Genomic DNA, 22,660 nt, shown 5'->3' on the forward strand with positions numbered 1-22,660 from the left:
GCACCCGTTCTAATTCGACTCTGGAACGCCGTCTCCAAATCTTCCCATTGTACTAGATCGCTCCGCCGTCGGCTTTGTAATTCGTCGCCTACTTTCCGAAACTGTTGGAATTTCGCAGTCAGCGATTTTAATATTTCGATCGTTGTCAAAATCCGTGTCTTCTCCCCGATCGTCGAGGCGTTCTTCCGTAAAATTTTGTTCAGAAGCCTCGTATTTTGGGTTGCAAATCGCATCCATTTTTGAACCTCGGCCGGTGAAGATTTCTCGCTCAAAATCTTAAACGCCGTCTCCATGATTTTTATCAATTTCCAACACTTTTCGGAATCCATGTTTGTTTTTTCCTCAATCGCTAACTTGACAAGATTTATCGTTGCAAAGCTTGCTTCGTAATGATTGCTCCACGCCGACGCGGTCCCTCTTATGGTACATCGTGACTCACACCTCTCATTGAACCTTAGCGAACAATATTCTTTAACGAAAATTTTGAGTTCTTTTTCGAGCGAATCTGCTGCTCGTGTAAGATGGTAAGACAGTTCTTGGAACTCGACGATGAAGTTTCACACGCTTCATGTACAAGACAGAGCTGTGGTAGTGCTATCGTATTAGTAGTTATCGTTCTCTGAGAGCGCGATGAGGATGTTTTTACTTTGCCAGTGGTGTCAGGTTTACGATTTCGAGACCTCTACACTTGCTCAGTAGAGCAGAGTAAGACAGCGGTAATTTACAAACGTAACTGACAAGTGCCAACCACTTCGAGATTTCGTATAGGTTTAATTGTGAACCTAAACACTTAAAGAAGCTTCACGAAGAGTGGGGTGCTCCATAAGCCTGATGAAATCATTCGCAGTCGAACTGTCAAAGTGTCGAGGTGGGTGATCGAAATCAATGCAGTTATAAAGTTTTTAACGTTTATGTGCAACAACTTTGGATTTTACTTGAAGGAAGAGAAATAGTTTAATGTGTGTGCCTTTTTTCAGATTTTTTGCCCCCGGGAATTAGAAAAAAAGAATCGTTTCAGAAAAAAAAAAAAAAATATCGGTGAGTTTCATCAGAATATCGAAATTTTCCGTCTGTGTGATGGGCAATCAAGACTTTGGATATCTAACGGAATTATTTTTTTTTCTCAGAAATGGAGTATGTCCACATTCTACCGAACGTGCGAGTGCCTCGAGAATGGGCTGAGTACCTATTTCGAGACTTCCTCGTTCGATCGGTTCAACTTGCCATTACGGCCTATGGCGATGGGAACCGGAACGATATTTTTATTTATCAAACGGGTGTGTCAGCCCGCTTGGTAAGAGTGGGGAATGGTTCCTGGTTATTCCACAAAGTGTAAGATAAAGTTATATAATAATTTTTTACATAATTCATTCGTTCGATGATAAAATTTTTTTTTCCTAAAACTATTTTTTTCAAGTATTTGGACAACGGTGTGATAACTTTTATAACAAGTTCGATTAATTGGTTTCTTCATTTTACAATAAAAACTACAAAACTTACGTGATTTTAGGTATATTAAAATTTTCTAAAGATACAGTTTTTGTTGTGTTTGTGTGTGTTTCAGATCAATGTAACAGCTTTCGACAGACCGCTTATTATAATCATGTCAGAGACGTCTAAAACATGTGTGGAGTAGTACAGTCGTAGTACAGTCGTTGTAGTAGTATTTTGTAATTTTGTGAAAAAATGTATTCTTTAAAACAATAATGCACATAATTTTTCTTAAATGTCTAAAACTTGAATTAGGTGCAAACTTATTCGAGAGTCGACGCATCGGTGAATTCCACCGGGTTATATTGACCACCCAAATACTACAGCAGCAAGCGATCCTCCTCGACAGCCTGCACCAAGTTCTTCATCAGACCGTCGTCCTCGCAGAGTACCTTCGCCATGGGTGCCAGGAGAAAGACGCTGAACGTCGCATCCACATCGACGATCACTCGTTGACCAAATCGAGTCTGTACCCTCCTGACATTTGTGATACGGTAATTTTTTAAAACTTCCAAGTCGGATAGCTTCCTCGTTCGTAGGAATTCTTGCAGTTTGCCAATTTGGTTCAATTTTGTGAAATCTATTGTTGGTGTTAATTTTTTCACAATTTCAAACTTTCCAACTTCTTTGTCACTTTGTTAAGTTCAGATTTTTGATAAACGATTTTTTTCAAGTCTTCAAGATTTTTTAAGAACAGATCAATTCACCGGCGTAGTTGTGCTTTGTTGGAGGTTCTCTTCATGAGAGCTGGAGAATCGTTGTGAGAATAACGTTCTAAAATTCAGGCTTATATACCATATTTCTCCCACCAAGCGCTCAGAACCTTCCAGAATTCAACGACGCGCCGAAAACCGATGGACGCAGGCCTCTCGACGTCAAGTTGCAACTCGTCGCATGATTCCGAGAATTGTTTGTCTACCTAAGATTCCGAGAATCGGTTCAGGGTCGTAGGTTATCTTTCTCACGGCTCCGAAACTTTCCAGAATTCAACGTTGCACCGAAAACCGATGGACGCAGGCCTCTCGACGTCAAGTCGAAACTCGTCGACCGATTCCGAGAACTGTTTGTCGGCCTAAGATTCCGAGAATTCGTTCAGGGTCATCACGTTCAACGTCGCACCGAAATCCTTCGACCGCGGGCCGCTCGACGTCAAGTCGAAACTTGTTGACCGATTCCGAGAACTGTTTGTCGGCCTAAAATTCCGAGAATTCGTTCAGGGTCGTCACGTTCAACGTCGCACCGAAATCCTTTGACCTCGGGCCGCTCGACGTCAAGTCGAAACTTGTCGGAGTCATTGCATAAGCCTCCCAACGTTGCACTTCCGCCTCGGAACCTCTCGATCGTTGGAGGAAGAATCTTCCAGAATCTTACTCATGGAACCTTCCAGAAGTTGAACGTGCGAGGGTTCGGCGTTGAACGGTTGAGGGTCGCGGTTGCGCTCGGTAATGCATTCGCTCGATCACGCTCGATCACGCTCGATAAGCATGGTAAGGGTAAAACCCCTATGATAACTGACAGCACTTCTTACTGACCGGCACGTCAATCTAAGGGATTTCTTACCGACAAGGATCAAAACGATGGGAACCCCTTACCGACAAGACTCGAAGTGATGGTAACGCAAAACGCTGACAGCTTGCCGGAGTGGGGATAACCTTGATGGGTTTGCGTCCGGGCTGAGCGGCGGCGGGGGGAGGGTGCTTTGCCGGTAAAGTAGGTATTTCTACGCAGAATCCCCCTTGTATTACTACCAATGCGAATAATTAATTATTGCAGCAGTGTGACGGTTTCTTTGTGTTTTGGAGTACACACATTAAATGACTTTTAAGTAACACTGCACGTTTCGATCAGTTCCCTCCCCCAGAATAACAACAATGATAATGATAATAATAAGAATAAGGAGTATGATTTTTATGCGGAATTCGATTGATTTTTTCAATTTTTCAAGGAAAAAGTGTGTGTTTGTAATTTTAACAATTTTTTGCTTGATATGAACTTATTAATACTCACAAAAAAAAAAGGTTGTACTGAGTCGAAACCGGACCGCCTGTGTGTGAATCATAGCACTAACCGCTCGGCTAATTCGCCTTGGCTGAAGAATCGTAATGTAAGTAGGATATGAGCGTTGTCAAATTTTTTTCTAGTGAACGCTGGGAGTCGGATCGTGTCACTTCACTATATCGCACTTCTGGTGAAATACTAAAATAGGAAAAAGACTCATCCAAATCCAGTTCCTGGCTATTGCGGTCTCCACTTGTTAATGCCTTTAACAATTTTCACCTACGTCTAAATTTAACTTACGATTTTGAAAGCAACGAAAAATCAGTTTTTCAGATAAATATGCTTTGATTATCAATGATAATAGCACAATAATAACAAACTGGTACAGTAAACCATCTTGGTCAGGTAAATATATTTTTAACTTACATCACCCTCTTCGGCTTAAACAAAGTGTTGCTATTGGTTTGTTCGACAGAATGATAGGTTTAGCTCATCCTGGATTCTGGAAAAAAATACAAAGCTCGTCAAAAATACACTCAAGAAAAATGGTCATCCAGAAAAACTTATTACGAAAATTCAAATGCAAAGAGTGGAAAAATTATACAACAATACAAAATATGGAAATCCAAACCACATCAATTCCAAGAATAACATCAATGCAACCCTTCTTCTATTCCTTTCGCAGCAAATCAAACATATTATGAAGAAAGAAAATGCACAATCAACTTACAAAATTTTCAACACTCTGAACTGTTTGTTTTTTTCTTTGAAATCTAAAATACGTACTCTAGAACAAATCACACAATCTATAGAATCACTTGTAAGAATTGCACACAATGCTATGTCGGACGATTCTCTCAACACTTGAAACGAAAATTTCGAACCACAAATATGACAACAAATCTCGTAATCCAGCCGAGTCAGCTCTTTTTTTTCATTCTATTATTAAAGGTTATAATTTCAATTTTTGAAGAAAGAAAGTCATTGACACTAATCAAAGAAATCATTCACATCTCTAAAAACAATATTGTCAACAAAAGAACACACATTCAAAATCTTGGCCATCTGTAATGTGACATCATTCAAAATTTAAATCATTCTCCACTAATTTTTAACTACGTTGGTAATTTTCTCACAATTTAAACTTGCCAACCACTAAATTGATCTTTGCTTTCTTGTCACTACATTAGAAAAAATCTACGAATAGCACTCAGTGCAGCGCAGTTTGACAGCCCTATTCTATACGCCATTCTGAACAAAAACACTCCAATTTATTTTCCATTCGCGCAGAAATAAAGAAATTGCACGGATTCTCAGAATTTAGTATTTTTATTTTATAGTATCTCTGTCATTTCTTTGTTTTTGCGTTAAATGAAAATGTATTGGGGTAGTTCTGTTCAGAATTACATGTAGAATGGGGTTCTAACGCCTTATTTTGCGTTTGAGATACGTGGACTTGGATATGTGAAGATGTATACGCAGTGCCGGCTTACGCAAATTGACGCCTTAGGCCTGACGAAATTAGCTCCCCCCCCCCCCCTTCACCCCATAAAATACTCGTAAAAGCGTAGAACAAAATGAATATTCTTTGTATTTCGAAGATAATATATATAAAGAAACAACGCAGTATAATATCAAACAAGACATATATACACATATAATATGAGTACAGTCCAACCTCTCAATAAGATCATTCGAGTATTCCCATCATACGCGCGCTTCTCGCTCACTGACTCTCTTTCTCTTCTAGTAGGCTGTGCATTCTGAATGAAAGGTTTGCACGAGAACAATTGGAGCTTTGAGGTTGAGTCCGAGGGGGGGAGTGCGCGAGCGAGAAACTGGATTCGATGATTGATTCGGTCTCTACCATATCATGGAGTTCTGCTTTTGTAGATAAAAAATCGAGACTAGAGAGACGGTTTTGCCCCGTTATATTCGGTAAATAACTTTTTATTCTTTTTAACGTCGAAAATGAACTTCTCCGGTAACGTTACTCGTGAAAAGAAAGATTCAATCGAAGACCGATATCAATGTTCGAAAATATCGCCGGATGAAATTCTGAAAGCGCAAGCATTGCTCCGCAAAATATTGTCGTTATCGGTGGGGTATGCCATCTGTAATTCTTTGTATTGGGATTATCTCTGCGTCGGCAAGAAACGGCGAATGGCCGTTTGATCATCATTTCCTCGGAAACAGTTGAATGTATACGGATAAGCCAAAACACGTGTCCGATATTTTGACCCCTCCTCCACTGAGCGAAGTTTCAGGGAAATCGGAGGATTCCACTTGGTACGTTCCCCTCGTTAGTTAGTACACGTAGTGCATTAGCCGAGTCAGTCTATTGACACTATCGACCCAGACTAATAATGCAAAGTAATTTAATCTGAACACAAAAATCAATATTTATAATTACGGGGAGAAGTAGGGTAAGTGTCTCGATTTTAGTCACCTTTACAGTATCAGCCATCATATTTCACGGTCTTGACTATATACTCATCACATATCATTGAAAATTATGATAATCGAAAGGACAAAAGTGCTTTCACTTACGTGAGCTACAGTCTTCAAATAATTAGGTTTCATGAGAAATAAGAATTTCTGTGCAAGACTTGATCGAAGTCAAATTGAACAATAAATTGTGTAATCCGAATTCAGAATTATTTAAATGAATACAGAATCCAATAAAATTGACCACAAATCATACACCTACTACCGTGTTGGATTTTTCAATTTCATAACCCTTTTCTCTTTTCTGATTAACCAATACAATATTTAAAAAATCGAGAACAACAGAAAATTCATGATATTCGCCAAAATACTGTACATAATACCTCAGGTAAAAGCTTATACAACATTGTTATTTCATAATTCAAACGGTATTCCGAATGGTTGATTTCAGGCACTCGATGCCTTGAACAAGAAGGATTTATCGGAAATAAAATCATTTACTCGGCCACCTGCAAAAGTAGAAATGGTGATGGAAGCTGTTATGATATTGAAGTGTTCCGAACCGTCGTGGGCTGAATCTAAAAGGCAACTTGGGGATGTGAATTTCTTGAACACGGTGAGTTGGAATAACGCATGTGTACGTGTAGAAATTGGCTTTTCAGGGCATCATGAGTAAATTTATCTGCCGTACCAGTGAGAAGTCACATTTTCGTATTGAATGTCACCTTCTTTCTAGTTGCGAGATTTTGATAAGGATCACATATCAGACAAGACATTGAAAACGATAGGCCGATACACAGCTAATCCAGATTTCGACCCCATAAAAGTGGGAATTGTATCTGTTGCTGCTAAATCGTTGTGTATGTGGGTCATAGCCATGGAAAAATATGGAAAACTTTACAGGTAAAAGTTCCGTATACATCAATTACCGTGAGTTTATGGTAAGCAGGGAGAATTGAGTGTACATGCCTTACACATGCATAGATTGTATACAACTTAAAGCAGCCCAGCGTGCGCCACGAACTGCAGTCAACCTAAGTTCACAAAGATGGATCAGGATGTCCATAGCTCGCCAACGGGCGTCACGCAAGGAATTAGCAACGATTTCGTAAATAAGGTTTATAGCAGTTCGTAGCGCGCACTAGGCATCCTTCACTCGTGTGAAATCTGTACATGTGTCGATGCATGTGGACTGGACCTTTCCTGTTTGTGGTAGGCGATACGATACCATTCAATGATCCTGATATTTGATTACAAGGTTACGATTCAAGTCAAAACTATTTTTTTAAGTTGAAATCAAACGTATCACTTGGAAAATACACGGGCTATAATACGGGTAATATACGTGGATCATTTCGCTGATTTTTCAACAAACTTGTACCTAAGCGGTGAAAGTCAGTACGGAACGCAGTAATACTACAATCTGCAAGTACTGAACCTGATTGTTCTCATTTTTTTTATTTTCAATTCTAGTGAAAATGGCCACCTAAAATCTATAATAACAAGAATGTACGAGGTTTTGGATTTGGTAGGTATGGTCATATAGAAACGGTGACGTGTCCTGTAGAGATTTATCAATTTCTCTGCCGGAAGTGAGAAGGTAAAAAGAAATATAATTTTTTCTGTGAAAACAAGAAAGGGTCTAGCCGAATAAGAATTTGCCCCCACAGACTTTTGCGGTGTGGATTTTTTTGAAAGTTCCCAACTTGAAAACAAAAATTTATGCCAACTACAGCCGTCTCGGTCGATTCTGAGGAGTTTTTGTACTGAAAAATCGTGTTTTTCGATTTTTGCAGTTTTTGAATACCAAAAGTAGACCGGAAAATCTGAAAAAATTCTGAAAACTAAGAAACAACTTGTCGTTTATGGTGAAATTTCCTTCAATTTTTAAATGCTGAACTCTATTTTTAATTATCGAGCCTTCCTTTAAAAAATTTATTTTGGAGTGTATCAATTTTTCTCCTATTATAGAAATATATTGTCATCATTCTACTCTTCGTTCCCAGCAAACTTCAAAAAAAATCACAATTTCGACATTCGCCATATTGAAAAAAAATAACAAAATTTCACATTTTCCGCTGAAAAACCGCACATAAATCATTCTTTGGGTTCAATTGATGGCTCATCATGGCTGGAGTAGTTGTGAGATACAACAAATAGATGTAAACAATAGGAAAGTATTACTAATTTTAGTTTATTACAATGATACAGGACTACTTTAGTGGCAAGAAGTTTATGAATTATGCGCTGACATAGAAACATCGCCTTGGAGTAAAACAATAGATTAGTTCACTCAAATTCCGAAATATAAAACTAATAATCACATGAAATAGTGTCCAGAATTGTTTTGTATTTAAGTCAACTCACCTAAATTTTTCATAAATATCATTCATCAAGCATTTATCCCTACTATTTATATCGCTACATACATATCAGTCTCTGTCGCTATCACTGTTGATCACGGCATTGATCTCTTCTATATCAAAGAGTACTGAATGAATGTCAGCTGGTCTTATAATTTTTGATAAATATCGAGCATTGGATAAATAATAAATGATCGCAGCAATGTGTAAACAGCATCCAACGTACCGTTTGCCAGTTCAATTGCGATGTTTCTACGTCAGCGCATAATTTATAAACTTCTTGCCACGAAAGTAGTCCTGTATCAATGTCATCAATTAAAATTAGCAGTACTATCCTATCCCACAACTACTCTAGCCATGATCACCATCAATTAAACCCAAAGAACGGTTTATGTATGGTTTTTCAACGGAAAATGTGAAATTTTGTCGTGCTTATTTTTTTTCAATGTGGCATGAGTCAAATATTAAAACTTTATTTTGGAATTTGCAAGGAACAAAGAGTAGAATCATGTCAATATTTTTTATACGATAGCAGAAAAATTAATACACTCCAAAATAAAAAAAAAAACTTCATGATTAAACATAGAGTTGAGCTTTTCAAAATTGGAGAAAATTCTCCTATGAACGTCAAGATGCTCGTATTTTCTTAGAATTTTTTTACATTATTTGGTTACCTGTTGGTATTTAAAAATTGCAAAAATCGAAAAAACACGTTCTTTAGCACAAAGACCCCTCGGAATCGACGTAGAAGGCTGTAATTTGGCATGAATTTTTTTTTCAGGCTGGGAACTTTCGAAAAAATCTGCACGGCAAATATCGGTGGGGGCAGATTCACCATTCTTATTCGGCTAGACCCTTTTGTATCCATCCCGTTGAGCAATTGATCTTTGCCATACCCACGATCACGGAGTAGAATAAGGAGTGCAGACTGATGCTATGAAAGCCGTAAAAAGTGGCCCCGGTTTTCGACGCGCTAAACAGCGTTAGCTGAAAGCGATACAAGCGATACTGGCGGAAATCACGTGAAATACCTGCAGCAACAAGTGTACCCGGTGGGAGAGGAAGAAAAACAAAGTTTAAAACTACTCGTGGTTTGAAAGGACATTTGGAACGAGTAGAACAATCTGGAAGCTCAGTGCTGGCGTAAAACAGTGTTGAGTGAGAAATAATTGAAATGCCGTCCTGTATTATCAAAGGCTGTAAATCGGGCACGAAAAATGAAAAAAGAAGTGTTGTTTCTTTACCCCACGGACTGTAGGTGAATATTTTTTTCTGGAAAAATGGAACTGTCAATAAACTAGACCTGGAAGGTTAAGGAAAAAAAAGGAAGACTGATTTTAATGTAAAATAGCATTATTTAATTACAATAAAGTTGGTGTACAAAAGTTTAAAACATATTTTTTTATAAAGCTGAAATTCTTGATATCAACACAGCGAAATACTCTAAAGGAGAATTTTTTTGTTTTGTAAAATAAGAAGTTCGGCGCTCAGTGAAATAGGCGCATGCATATTTATAAATTCAGAACTTCTTCAATCTACCTTAATCACAGCAACATTTGAGGATTTTAATAACTAATTTTATTCCGAATATTTCGTCGTATTCACATCACGAACATCAATACACGGATCATCTTACCTAAAATGAAAGAAAGCAAATACAATCGAACACAATCCTATAATTAGGTTTCTGAAATATCTACAATTCACGATTCTGACATCTAGTATGCACATAATATTGGTAATATGATAATATACAATAGTATTGATCAAATTTATTTGACATGATTCACTAAAATTTCTATGAAAATTCATGAGCAGATTTATAGTGCCGTTCAAGAGTTGCTAGACCTGCTAGCTTCAGCGTCATAATAACTAAATAAAGTTCGGTAAATCTACATCGTTTAATTCTATATGCATAATTTACTTCCTAGTCTCGAATCAAGATTTCAGTATAGTTGATTGAATATATGTAAATTAAGGGTGTGCGGTTACTGAATTTCTTCGGTTCGGGTCAGGTGAAGTGAATTTGTTTCGGGTCGGGTACCCGAACATCTCGTATTACTAAAATCCCGCGTTCCTAAAAAAATTGCAGATTTTTCAAAAATTTTGGTCGTGTTCTCGCTTCTCCAAAAAAAAACGGGATTTCTAGAGTGAACAGAAATTTTCGAAAATTCCCAACCATTATTGGATCATCCGAAGATTTCGGACTACCCGAAACGTTCGGGTTTGCCAATAAATCTGACCCGATACAAACCCAACCCGAACCCGACTTCGAGTACCCGCACACCCCTAATGTAAATATAATTGGAAATTTCAGCAAATAACGATATGCCTATGGTAATTCATCAACAGATTTTAAAAGATTAGTTAATTCTGCTATACTCTGAAGTTTAATGTACGCAGATAACGGTATGATCTTGCTATCAATTATGACCTTAACACTAAGGTCGGCAAATATTACAACTCTCTTTCTGACAGTCGCATCTGTTTCTATCCTTTGAAATGCACAAAATGACTCATTGCCTCTCATATAACACCAATTATCACAAGGTAGTTCTATCACATCTAAATTATTTTATACATGTTGGAGAGAACATACACTTCCTTTTGTTGCCATTTTCGAATGGATCCTTTGCGTCAAAACATCAGTGAGCATCCTGGGAGATTTCCTAAAACGTCGAATTTATATTGTTTTGTTTTTAAAATAAAGCTTTTCACATGATAACAAATATCAATAGGGATACCGGAGACGAGTATAAAATGTTGAAAACTAAGGTTAAGGTTCTATTATTTTCTTGATTTGAATATTAAAGCAAATATTCTTAAACTTACCATTCGCTGAAGAATTTGCAGATGTCATACACGATATATCCCTAATCCCAATTAATCTGTTAAAACATTTACATCGTGCTTTACATAAAATTGTCAATATATATACTGCGTAATATAAAAGAACGTCGCAGAGATTGTCTGTCTGTATGAAAGCGCTAATTTCGAGAACTATACCCATCGGATCATGATTGGGATAAAAGTAGGTTGAAAATTACTCACAATGAGGAAGGTTTTTGGTATATAAACGTTGAAAAACTACGGGCCCAGCTGGACCGAGTTGTTAGTAAACAACCGGGGCAATAAATAAGGCAACGCGGAGTGCGAATGACACAAGCCAAAATACTCCGTAACTAACACGGACCACTCCGTGGTAACTGTTCTACTCCGTATCCGTAACCGTGATGTGCCGTATCCGCTGTCTTTATTTTTCATTTAGTCAACTTTCGGAATTCTCCGGCGGTAGCGCTCAGATCGCATTCAGCTAACGTAGTTTAAGTGTTTCGATGAACGGGGTCATTTTTAGTTCCAAAGTCTGCACTCCTTATTCTACTCCGTGCCCACGATTAATAATTCCGCAGTATAGGTATTTACAGACAATACCTCGACGTTTTCATCTCACTCTACTCCATCCGTTGATTCCCTTCGAAATTTTGCGCAAGCACCTTTCTGCTTGCCGGCACTTGCTCAAAAATTTTTCCAACGATAATCCACGCGAATCTTTTTAATCCTCGTCAGCAGTAGTTAGATCTTGGATTCAGTTGGACACAGTGAACACTTCATATTATGATGATACGGAATAATTGAGCTTAATTCAATAATAATACAAATATGATAATATGTGTTGAGAAGTTAAAAATAGTGAGACAATATTTTACGATTAGCGAGAAATTTATTGATGCGCTTTGTGACGAGGGGTGAACCTCGCACTTATTTGGGGGAGAGAGGAGGGAGACGAGAGACGGGGGAGAGTAAGTTCACACGTCGAAATTGTGGAAATGCGAAAGTCAAACGTATATTTGGGGGGTTTGTTTCGTAGTGCCTTACTTACTAAATAACAAATGGGTCTGTCCCGCGTGGCGGCTGGTCACGCCCCAGCCGGTTAGCGTTATTTTAAATCTAATTCCTTAAAACTAATGATTAGGTATAAATGATGGTGTGAGTGAGAGGGTGTGTGTGTGAGTGTGTGGGTATGTGTGGGTGTGTGTGGGGAAGGGGGGGGGGGAAGATCTGATGAGGATGCAGTGGTGTGATGTAGTGGCGGGAGGAGAAGGCGATTGGCGTGGTAGTTGCACGGAGGAGCCAAATGTGGGTCAGCTAACCTTTTCTTTAACTTGGCGGTGGCGTCGTCGGTGCTTCCTTCTTTGCCTGAGGTTATCACAAGAGTGACTTCTCCGGCCGGCCCGGCGCGTCTTCGGGTGCGCCCGGGCCGGTTCGGCATTGTTCGGCCCCGCTCCGCGGGTTTGGGGCTTATTGTGACGTGCACGAGGGGTGCAACGTCACAGCTTTAACGGAACTGATTCTGCTCCGCGTGACTTGTAACAAAAACTTAAAAATAAAAAAGATCGATGCGCGCGTCAATATAGCGCATTATAAAAGGTAACATGTCCGCCGCGGCGGTATATTCAAATATAAACAAGAGAACTCATTGTTATTTCCAACATTCCCTTTCAATGAGTACTCTTTTCATTTTTGTCGTTCATTCATTTTCACTCGTTACATTCTAGGTTGCATTTTACAATGCTTAACATTTGTCTCAGATAAATGAAGCGTTCACGCGGTAGCGCTTCAGTCAGTTTATCTGCTCTTTGGTCTTTGCTTGGAATATATTTCAGATCAAAAAGTCCTGATTGATACTTCTCCCTGGCAAAGTGGTACCTAACATCAATATGTTTGGACCTTTTGTGGAATTTGGGATTCTTTAACAATCTAATCGAGCTTTGGTTATCTAAGTGCATCACAGGTTTTTCCTTAAAACTACCTTTCATCTCTTCATATAGTTTATCTAATCCGAAATAATAAAAATAAAGATGCCGCTGAGTATTCCACCTTAGTCGTTGACAGAGCGACTACTTTTTGTCTATGCGAACTCCAGGCTATGGTTGCATTATCTATAGTAAGTGCACGACCAGTCTTTGATTTGCGCGTTCATAAATCCCCCACGTGGTTTGAATCGCTAAAGCCAATTAGCCTTAATTCATTTTTAGATGAAAATTTTGATCCATAATCTACGCTACCCTTTAAATATTTAAAAATTCGTTTTACTGCATTCCAATGTATTTTATATGGGTTGTTCAGGTACTGGTTCACATTACTTAACGCAAATGCTATTTCAGCTAGTGTTCCCACGGCTAGGTACACTAGGCTACCGACAGCTTCTCTATGTGGTGCATTCGCGTGATTGGCTGTAAGCCTTCTCCGTGAGTTTTATTGCGTAGGCTGTGATGCTTGTCTGCAGGTATCGCAACAGGATTTGCATCTGTCATGTTGAACCTTTCAAGTATTTTCCTTGCGTATCCCGTCTCGCGCATCAAAATACTACGCTCTGTCGTCATCTCAATCTGGAATTATAAAACAGAATTAATTTGTTCGTAGTGACTGCAAATTCCTTACTTAACAAGGATTGCAGCCGTTGAGCCATGTTCTCATCTGTGGCAGCGATGAGACCATCGTCGATGTATATGGCAAATATCAGAATTTCTTTTACTTCAGTCTTGATGAACACGCATGGGTCCAATGCAGTGGGTTTGAGATTATTCATCTCCAAGAATTTCGTGAAGCTTTCGTTCCGGTTGTTGCATATATATATCTTTCATTTAATTGCCATTCAGCAAGGCAGTCTTGATGTTGAATTGGTGGAGTTTCATTTGTTTTACTGCTTCAGTGCCAGGATTATTCTTATTGAAACGAATTTTACTACCGGCCTAAATGTCTCGTCAAAATCGATTCCTTATTTCTGCGTAAATCCTTTTGCAGCTAGTCTTGCTTTGAATTTCGTTACGGTATCATCTGCTTCTCTTTTCATCATATACACCCAGTGATTTTCTGATATCTTTTGTTGATCTGGTGGTTCCGTGAGCTTCCCGGTTTTATTTTCTTCAATGAGGCGATCTCTTCGATGCTGTGCCAGCTCGTGCTTCCTCGAAGAATTCGGGTCGCAGAGATATCAAGATTGTGTCTGGGTCACAAAAAGCATCGTATCTGCTTGGTTTCCTGATATTTTGTCTGTGTCGTAGCTGCCGAACTGGCTGCTCTTTTACATCGACAAAAACTACCTCATCTAGCTCTTCTTCTTCTTCTTCTTCTGTTTCCTCCGTTGAGGTCGATGATAGGGGTTGTCTCTGCCGTGCATTCCCTGGCTGCTCTTGTGCTCGAGGAATTTCTCCATCTCGGCATCATCATTTCGGCATCTCGGGGGTACGGCAGTGTTTTATTCTTCAGTCTTTTTTTCCGCTTTAGGTCTCTCTTCTTCAGTTTCATATTCCAGAAAGTGCTCTAGGAAGATGACATATCGTGCATGTTCAGCTTTGTTGTCCGATAGGAACCAGATTCTATAGCCCATCACGTTTTCGCCGTAGGCAAAAAATACGCCTTCTACTGCTTTGCTACCCAGTTTCTTTCTCTGTTATTTTGGTGTGTGAACAAAAACCTTGGTTCCAAGAATTATCGGGTGGTTCAGTTCAGGTGGTTTATTGTACCAGATGTAATAAATTTTTTCAATAAATAGGAAATTAATACGTAAAGACGAGCATACGATAAGCCATTTCATCAAAAAGAATTAAAAGTATGGTAAGAAAATATTACATTAGAACTATTTTTTTTTATTTCTGAAAAATAATATAATCCAAACAAACATCCATCCACACACCATTCACACAGATAAATTAAAATACGCCAATTTTAATCTTATCAATTTATTAGTCACGTGTAATGTTTTAAGTTAATAAGAGATTAACGATGATTCAAGTTCAACTTATGTAGTAAAATTGTTTATACTCTAATAGAAAAAAAATACTCCTGACAGTGTGTAAATCTCGGCAACAGCCTTCGACGATTATTATAACAGATGAAATAGGTGGTAAACTTCTCTGGATGTATTCGGATTAGGATCAGATGTTAATTCCAGCTTCCCACTGCTGCGTTTTCAGAGTATTTTTCCACGATGCTATTGTTGGTTGAATAATAAACTTGAAATAACGATTCTTGTCGACTGCGGGACCGAGAACGTTCGATGATAAATTGATTTGACCTAAAACATGACTTGAACTAATGACTAATTCAGATGAACACAGAAATAGTCAATGAAACATGAAATTAGGTTACACTTGACAGAGCAACGAGAAATTTTGACCGGGTGACCTGGCGTCTTCTCGCAAAGTGTATTGGCTCTGTTTTTTTCGAAAATTAGGTGGTCGTTTACACAACTACTTAAATGACCACAAATGACAGACATATCATTCCCGCACATATTTAAATGCTTGTCACGTTACACACAGCTCGTACGGAGTTTTTCCTGGAATACTGCTTTTTCGCGTGCGATTCAAAATATAAACTGCAAAATTGACAGCTTCTGTCCAAAGCTTCTTGGGCCAGTCTTTACTATGTAGTATGACGCATGCCGATTCCACTATTGTGCGGTTCTCCCTTTCTGCTGCACCATTTTATTCTGGCGTATATACCACCGTCCTTTGATGCTTGATTCCTTGATTGCTGATTATTTCTTGTATTCTCCGATTTGTGTATTCCAGTCCGTTGTACGCCCTGAAAATTTTCATGGGCTTCCCAAAATCGTTCTGCATAGTCTTCACAAACTTGTCAAAACAACGTGCAACTTGCTCTCTGCTGTTTATTAAGAAGACAGTTCTATAATGTGAATATTCGTCCTTAAAAAGTAAATATTTAATTGACGATTCTTGCATGGGACCACACAGGTCAGAGTGGATTAATTCACCTAGGGAGGTTGTTCGTGGTTCAGTATTGTTAGGATTTGGAAAAGATTGTCTATGCATCTTACCCTTTATACAGCCTTCACACACAAAATCCTTATCTGTGGTTACCTCAATTCCTCGAGTCTTTAGAAAATCCTGTACTTGGGCTTGGTTCTGGTGAGCTCGTCTCTCGTGCCATGTTTTATAACTTGTTGGGATCGCAATGCCAGCGACAACGTCTTGCTTCAGCTCGGCTTTCGTCTGCGCTGACGGAATCTTGACTTTAATCTTTGCTTAACATAACCTATGTTTCCGGATACCTATGACCTCCGTTCTTTCATTTCTTACAAATCTGCAGCCGTTAGAATCTGAGAGCTGTTGCATCCCCTTGTCTAGGGCAACTCCGGCTGAAAAAAGGTTGAAATGTAATTTTGGCACTAAGAGTACATATGCGAGATACTTCGGTTTCCATCTGTTCCTATCATAGGATGGAATATTGATAGTTCCTCTTCCGATAGAAGAAATTTGTTCACCGTTTCCCATTTTTATTGGTACTGGTTCTTCAAATGCTTGATATTGGTCAAACCATTTCCTCTAATTAGACATATGATCTGTGGCGCCAGAATCTATGTACCAAATATCTTTGCATACCTGATTTGGGCCTGTGAGTTTCGCTACCTGATCAATAAGCGCTTCACCTTTGCTTCCTTTGTCAGAGTTTTTCTTCTCGTAGCAATCTGCCTTCCAGTGCCTGGGTTTTTTGTAGTATTTGCAGATTCCAGGTTTCCTGCTTGAAGTTGGCTGCTCGTTGTCCTTCTTCGAAATTTTGGGCATGCCTTAATGCTTTACCATTGCTAAGGCTTAACTTTTGTCCTTGATTTTTTCTTGTGACCTGATTTCTTCTGATAAAAGCCTCTCTGTTAGATTTCCTAATGTACGTTTTGCTACAGGGGTGAATTCCCAGACGGTGACAAAGTGATTATAACTTGTTGGGAGTGTCATTAGAATTTTAGTTACAATCATGGAGTCAGACATGACCTCACCAAGGAGTAGTGATTTATTTGCCAGATTCTCCATCTTCGCGATGTGAGTCTCCATGCTGTCTGACGTGTTCTTGGACAGGTGTAACCATTTCTGCTGTAGCATATGTATATCTGTTTGAAATTTTTGCTCACAAATGTGGTGTCACTTTTTCTACTTTTCTCGAGAACTATTACAATTCATTATGTGCAGAAGCCGAGTATCTTCCACAGTCGTGACCATGATCTTCTGGGCATACAGATCCGCTTATGCTCTATATCATATGTACACACACAACTTACAAAACATTACAATCATGAGGTATATAATAATGGTACTTGGATTTATTGCTGCAAAAATGATATCAGTGAGTCGAATAAGGAAAGATTGAATGTGAATAAGAGAGTTGGGGAATGAATGAGATGCTCACAGGATGAGATTGATGTGTCTATTTTGAAAAGTTGAAAATGAATGTGTGGTTTTTAAAATGAATCATTTGGAAGAAGATGCCAAAGGTAGAGAGAAAGAAAAAATTTTACTGAGTCAATACAATAGCATATACACCAGGGTGAGCCAAAAAAAAATTACTATTTTTTTTTTTCGTTACTTACCGTGAAAATATGATTTCAAGATGATAGAAAAAAAAATTCTATTGAAGTTTGAGCTCTTAATATTAATTTTAAGAGGTGCCTATTTGCGATTTTACATTTCCTGTTTAAATAACATAGGAAATTTTAATTTTTTTTTATTTCAGATTTTTATTACTCAACAACGGATTGGCGTATCGTCAAGAGCAATACGTATTCGTGTACAAAATCGAACGATTTACAAAAAAGGTCTCTTGTGATTTTTTCGTAAATCTACTGGTTCAAAAATTAGTAACAATATAAATTTTGTACAATAGTTTAGGTTAAAAACTTATTTCTTATCAAGTAATCGGAAATGTCGGGAAAATTTTGATGTTTCAGTAAAGAAGATAACATAAACTTCAAATCGTATTCACAACCGAGCAAAACGTCACAGACGGAAATTTCTCCCACGTTATCTGCGACAGGGTTATCAGCTTCGATGTAATCAACTTCTTCCTAGATTTCGTCCTAGGTTTCTCGAGAACAGTCTCCATTTCTTTCTCTTCATCGCTGTCTTGTAGTGAAACTTGCAAATTCTCACATGTACCATTGCAATTTGTGCAAATAACGGAGCACTTTAATCCAGCCTTACTGCATCCACAGGCTCCCCAACATCCCTTTTTGCATTTGCAAGAAACAAGTTTTAATAAGGTTTCCGGAGCTGGCGGAATTAGACCCAGAATTAGCACATTCTTTGTTTTTTTCCATCTCCATTGCTCTGCATTTTGATCCAATCCATGTACCACTGCTGCACCTGGTGATAGGTTCGGAACGAATGTGTCGTGCTGCTGCTTCTGTCAGTGGCAGCGATGCAATATTAGATTTATTTTTATATGCTGTTTTGTAAATCATCGGTATCTGTACTTGTTTAACGACATACTTTTCACCCCACTGTGGCCGTACAATGCAAGAAGGAAGCGTTCTCCAGTTTCAGCAATGATCTCTGGGTCGGCATTTTGGTTTTTAAATACCTGGACAAGCTCGTTTGGATCTGAGCTTTTTCGGAGTAGATTTAAACATTTTATTTTTCCTTGATTCAAGATTGCTGATATTGTATCGCAGCCAATGAAGGCGCGTAAGAATAAAATGTTATCTGCGACTGTTTTATCTATGATACTTTTTGTTGAATATATTTGTTGCAAAAATTTCCCTGTTCCGGGTTTGAGAATGTAGGTGTTCGAACGCGTAGATAGAGCCGTCAAAAGAATAAGCAGATCTACATCTTCGCCGACACTATTACGGAATCATATGTACATGAAACGCTGATTGCCCTATTGATGATTAGAGTATCTGCATCTTCCGTGGCTTGCTTGACCATGAAGTCCGCAGCTTCAAATTTTTACTTCAACATTTCAATCTTTTTTCTAATCAACCGATTGAACAAATTTGAACTGGGCATTGGAGTCGACGCAATAAACTTTCACGAAAACGACATCACCATTACGCTTTCTTAAAAAAGTATATGAGGCAGTGTTCCTCATGTGTACCAACCCCAAAAAAAAGTTATCCGATCGGGCTGAAAATTACGCTGTTGCCCTATTGGATAGTACTATTTAATTAAAAAATTATTTCATTTCGATAAATATAGTCTGAGGTGGAGGGGTTCAATTCTTGGACTTTCGTTGCAAAGCCTTATCTTCAAATACTGCAACAATCAGCCGTCCCGTACACCCAACACGGACAGCTGATCGACAGAATCAACAGAACGCGATCGATAATATCAGCCACGAGTGTCGTAGATGAGGTGGAAGACAACGAAGTCCGAAGATCCCCGAGAATCCATGAACTTAAGGGAAAGAGGCGACCAATAATCGACTGAGACGAAAGAACATGAGCAGCGACGCACACAAATGCAACTTTAACGGACAAGGATTACACATCAATGGTCAGCAGCACGGCGAAATCTATTGTCTAAGACAGGGTAAATAGAGGGCCATTAGCGAGGCTCAGCAGCAGAACACGGCACAGCGCCTAAATGACTCATCACCCTGTACGGTACTCGTCCAGAGACCGATACAGAACTGAGCTTCACGTCGATATGTTCAATAAGCACAGCGCTTGTGAACTTTAAAAGAAGATTGATCATTAATTGCAATCGCTACAGCAGGCATGTAATATTTCTGAACAATAGAGTAAAGAGAAACTAAATTGCATTCGCTACAGCAGGGATGTCATTGAATTAAAAAAAAAAAATTGTAAAATTAGGAAGATAGCTCCAAAAACAGCAAATGTAAAACTTACAACGACACAGACGTAGAACCAGGAAATTCCATAGATATTTTGTTGAAACTACTTTATAAGCTTATTATTTAATTATAATTTTTTTGTTAATCTTCAAATTTTTCACCTGCTTTAATTTGTTAAATTTATGTCCTACCATATATGTTTTCCTAATTATCAGCATCAACTGTATTTAACATTATATTAAATAGCTCAAAGGGCAAATCTTGAATCTCGGAGACAGATGAGCTGTCTGCAACTGGTCTGTAAATTTAATAATTGAATGAATAAAAATTCAGGAACGTCAGCAGCTAACTCCCTTCTGGAATTAGTCTGCGGAGAAAGGCAGTTCAAGATAAATCTGTGACCTAGAAGAAAGCAAAACATTTGTCTTGTCTCCGGAAATGATGCAACGATTTTAATCCTTATCAACGAAAAAGCCAGCCTTGGGTCACCTTAATCTGGGTCATTCTTAGATAGAACAATGAAAGGACATTCGATTCAGTTGTTGATTTATAAAAATTAGTAGTTTAAGAGAAAGTCTTTTGAACTAAATTCTCAATAATTCGGTCTGAAGGCAAAGACACTCACAATAACGAGGTTCTCTCACAAGCTAACAACTTCGAGAAAACCGCACACGTTACAACACATGTAACTTTTTTCCTGATGCAACATACGATTTTCAACTGAAATGTTTTCAATAGGGTTCTTTTCCAATTTTGAGTGAGTCATAAATATTTTTAAGAAAAAAGTTTGTTGTATTATCGGAATCCCAGGGGCCGGGGACTGAATAAGAAACTGATCTTTATTATTTTATAGGAATTCTGTTTATTTGCTAGTTCTATTATATGTCACTAGTTTCTTGGTCCTCTTATTACATCTATTATCACTGGTTAGAATCACAAAACTTTATATTCTGTATTTGTACTCTCACTGTACGGACGGTTGAGTCGTAAAGCACACTGCTGAACTCTCTCTCTCTGAGCACACGCGCTGTTGGCGAGAGGGTGGTGTAGCGCTACGGGGGAAGAGAGGAGGGCGGGGGGCGTTCGCAGTACTGCGAGAGTCAGATTCGCGAAGTTACCAACCTGGCAAAGTTTTTTTGACGTCCATTTTTGAAATCCCAACATCAATTTCATTATTTCGAAGTTGAATACTTGTTTAAATTGAGATTGGGCTCGAATAAACCGTCCAAGAACAATACCTGGTCTTTGAAAAAGTGAATGTATTTGAAAAACAATTATAATAATTACAATAGAATTAAAAGGGTAAATATAGAAATCGTAAAAAATAATCGAGTTTTCTCAACTCAAATGCTCTGTACGACGGAACTATCTAAAGAGAAAAGAAACAGTATTATTTTGTTGTTGATTGAAGAGGGTAGTCTGGTAATGTAATCACAAGTGATATTCTCATAGGTGAGTAGACGTCGTATTCAGAATAAAGCGGGTATGCAGAAAATGCTTTCAATATAGTAAACGATCAAGTCGTTTAGGGAAAATAGCGCGAACTAGGCGCTGCAGACCAGGTTGCACGAACTCGGTGCCTTAATTAAATGCTCTCATGAAAAGTGCGCGAACTAGGTGCAGTTTGACTAGGGGAAGGATCTCGTTTTCAACCTGTGAATTCGTCTGAAGTGCGAAGCTGTAGCGGATTCGGCGCTGGTCACACGAGAAGTGCGTCTCGCTCCGTGGTTTCGCTTTTATAAGCGGTGGTTAGTCGGATCATCGAGCGCTCGGCAGTCGCTCGGCGACGTCAGCGATATAGAAGTAGCGACTGATAACTTCTCTTCTTCCTTGCCGGGCCATACTTTTAAGTGATCATTCATTCATTGTCTGTAGGAGTGAGTTTGATAGCGTAAGTCCATACATAAAGAATTTATTAGTTCTGTTACAATAAAGAAACAATAGGACTGCTAGGTTCCTAAACAATACTTGTTTTTCAATAATTTTAAGAGAAAAGTAAGCCTTTTCCTAGAGGATCACTAATTTTCAAAGTGGCAAATTCATTATAGTTTGAACAATTGACTGACCAGTAACCAGATGCTCCAACGGAGTAAAAGCCGCACCGCCCTCCATCAGTTCTCATTTCATTGTTAAATAATATTACGCTCTGTTAGTAGAACTGCAATATGTTTTATCCAAATTGAAGTTTAATTTAAATATGCATTTGTTATACAAAAATACTATAAAATCAATATTTCTCATTATTATATACAGTTAATAGAGTAATAATTACATAATAATTATGAAAAATAATGATTCCATAGTATTTTTGTGTAACAAACGCATATTGCAATTATGCTTCATTCTGAATAAAACATACGACAGTTTCACTCACAGCGTGTAATATTATTTACTGATGGAGAGCTGCGCGGCTTCTATTCCGCTGGAGTATCTGATCACTGGATGGTCCATTGTTGGAACTTAATGAATTTGCCACTCTGAAAATTACTGATCCGTTAAGAAGGGCTCACCATTCTTTTGAAATTATTAAAAAAAAGTATGCAACAAGAAATAGTCATAACTTACTAAAAATTGAAAGAGAACCTTATCGAAAATATTTCAGGTGAAATTGAGTTTTTAGCAAGACGAAAAAAGTGACGAGCGTTTGAAGATAATGCTTTGCAACGAAAGTCCGAAAATTGGACCTCCTTCACCTCAGTCTATGTTTGTCGAAATGAATAATTCTTTACTGTGAGTAGTACCATCCAATAGGACAATAATGAGCTCAA

The 22,660-nt window shown here is 38.3% G+C and overlaps 1 protein-coding gene across 1 annotated transcript in view; it reads left to right on the forward strand.

Annotated features, from left to right (window-relative positions):
• LOC124413872 (dynein axonemal heavy chain 2) overlaps window positions 1–22,660 on the forward strand; it is a 468,252-nt gene that overhangs the window by 325,640 nt on the left and 119,952 nt on the right. Inside the window, exons 32-33 of the mRNA XM_046894658.1 lie at window positions 6,389–6,553; window positions 6,674–6,840. Coding sequence (XP_046750614.1) covers window positions 6,389–6,553; window positions 6,674–6,840 — 332 coding nt within the window. The remainder of the gene's footprint in view (window positions 1–6,388; window positions 6,554–6,673; window positions 6,841–22,660) is intronic.

Source organism: Diprion similis, chromosome 13 (assembly GCF_021155765.1).
Source record: "Diprion similis isolate iyDipSimi1 chromosome 13, iyDipSimi1.1, whole genome shotgun sequence".
Classification (NCBI taxonomy): Eukaryota; Metazoa; Arthropoda; class Insecta; order Hymenoptera; family Diprionidae; genus Diprion; species Diprion similis.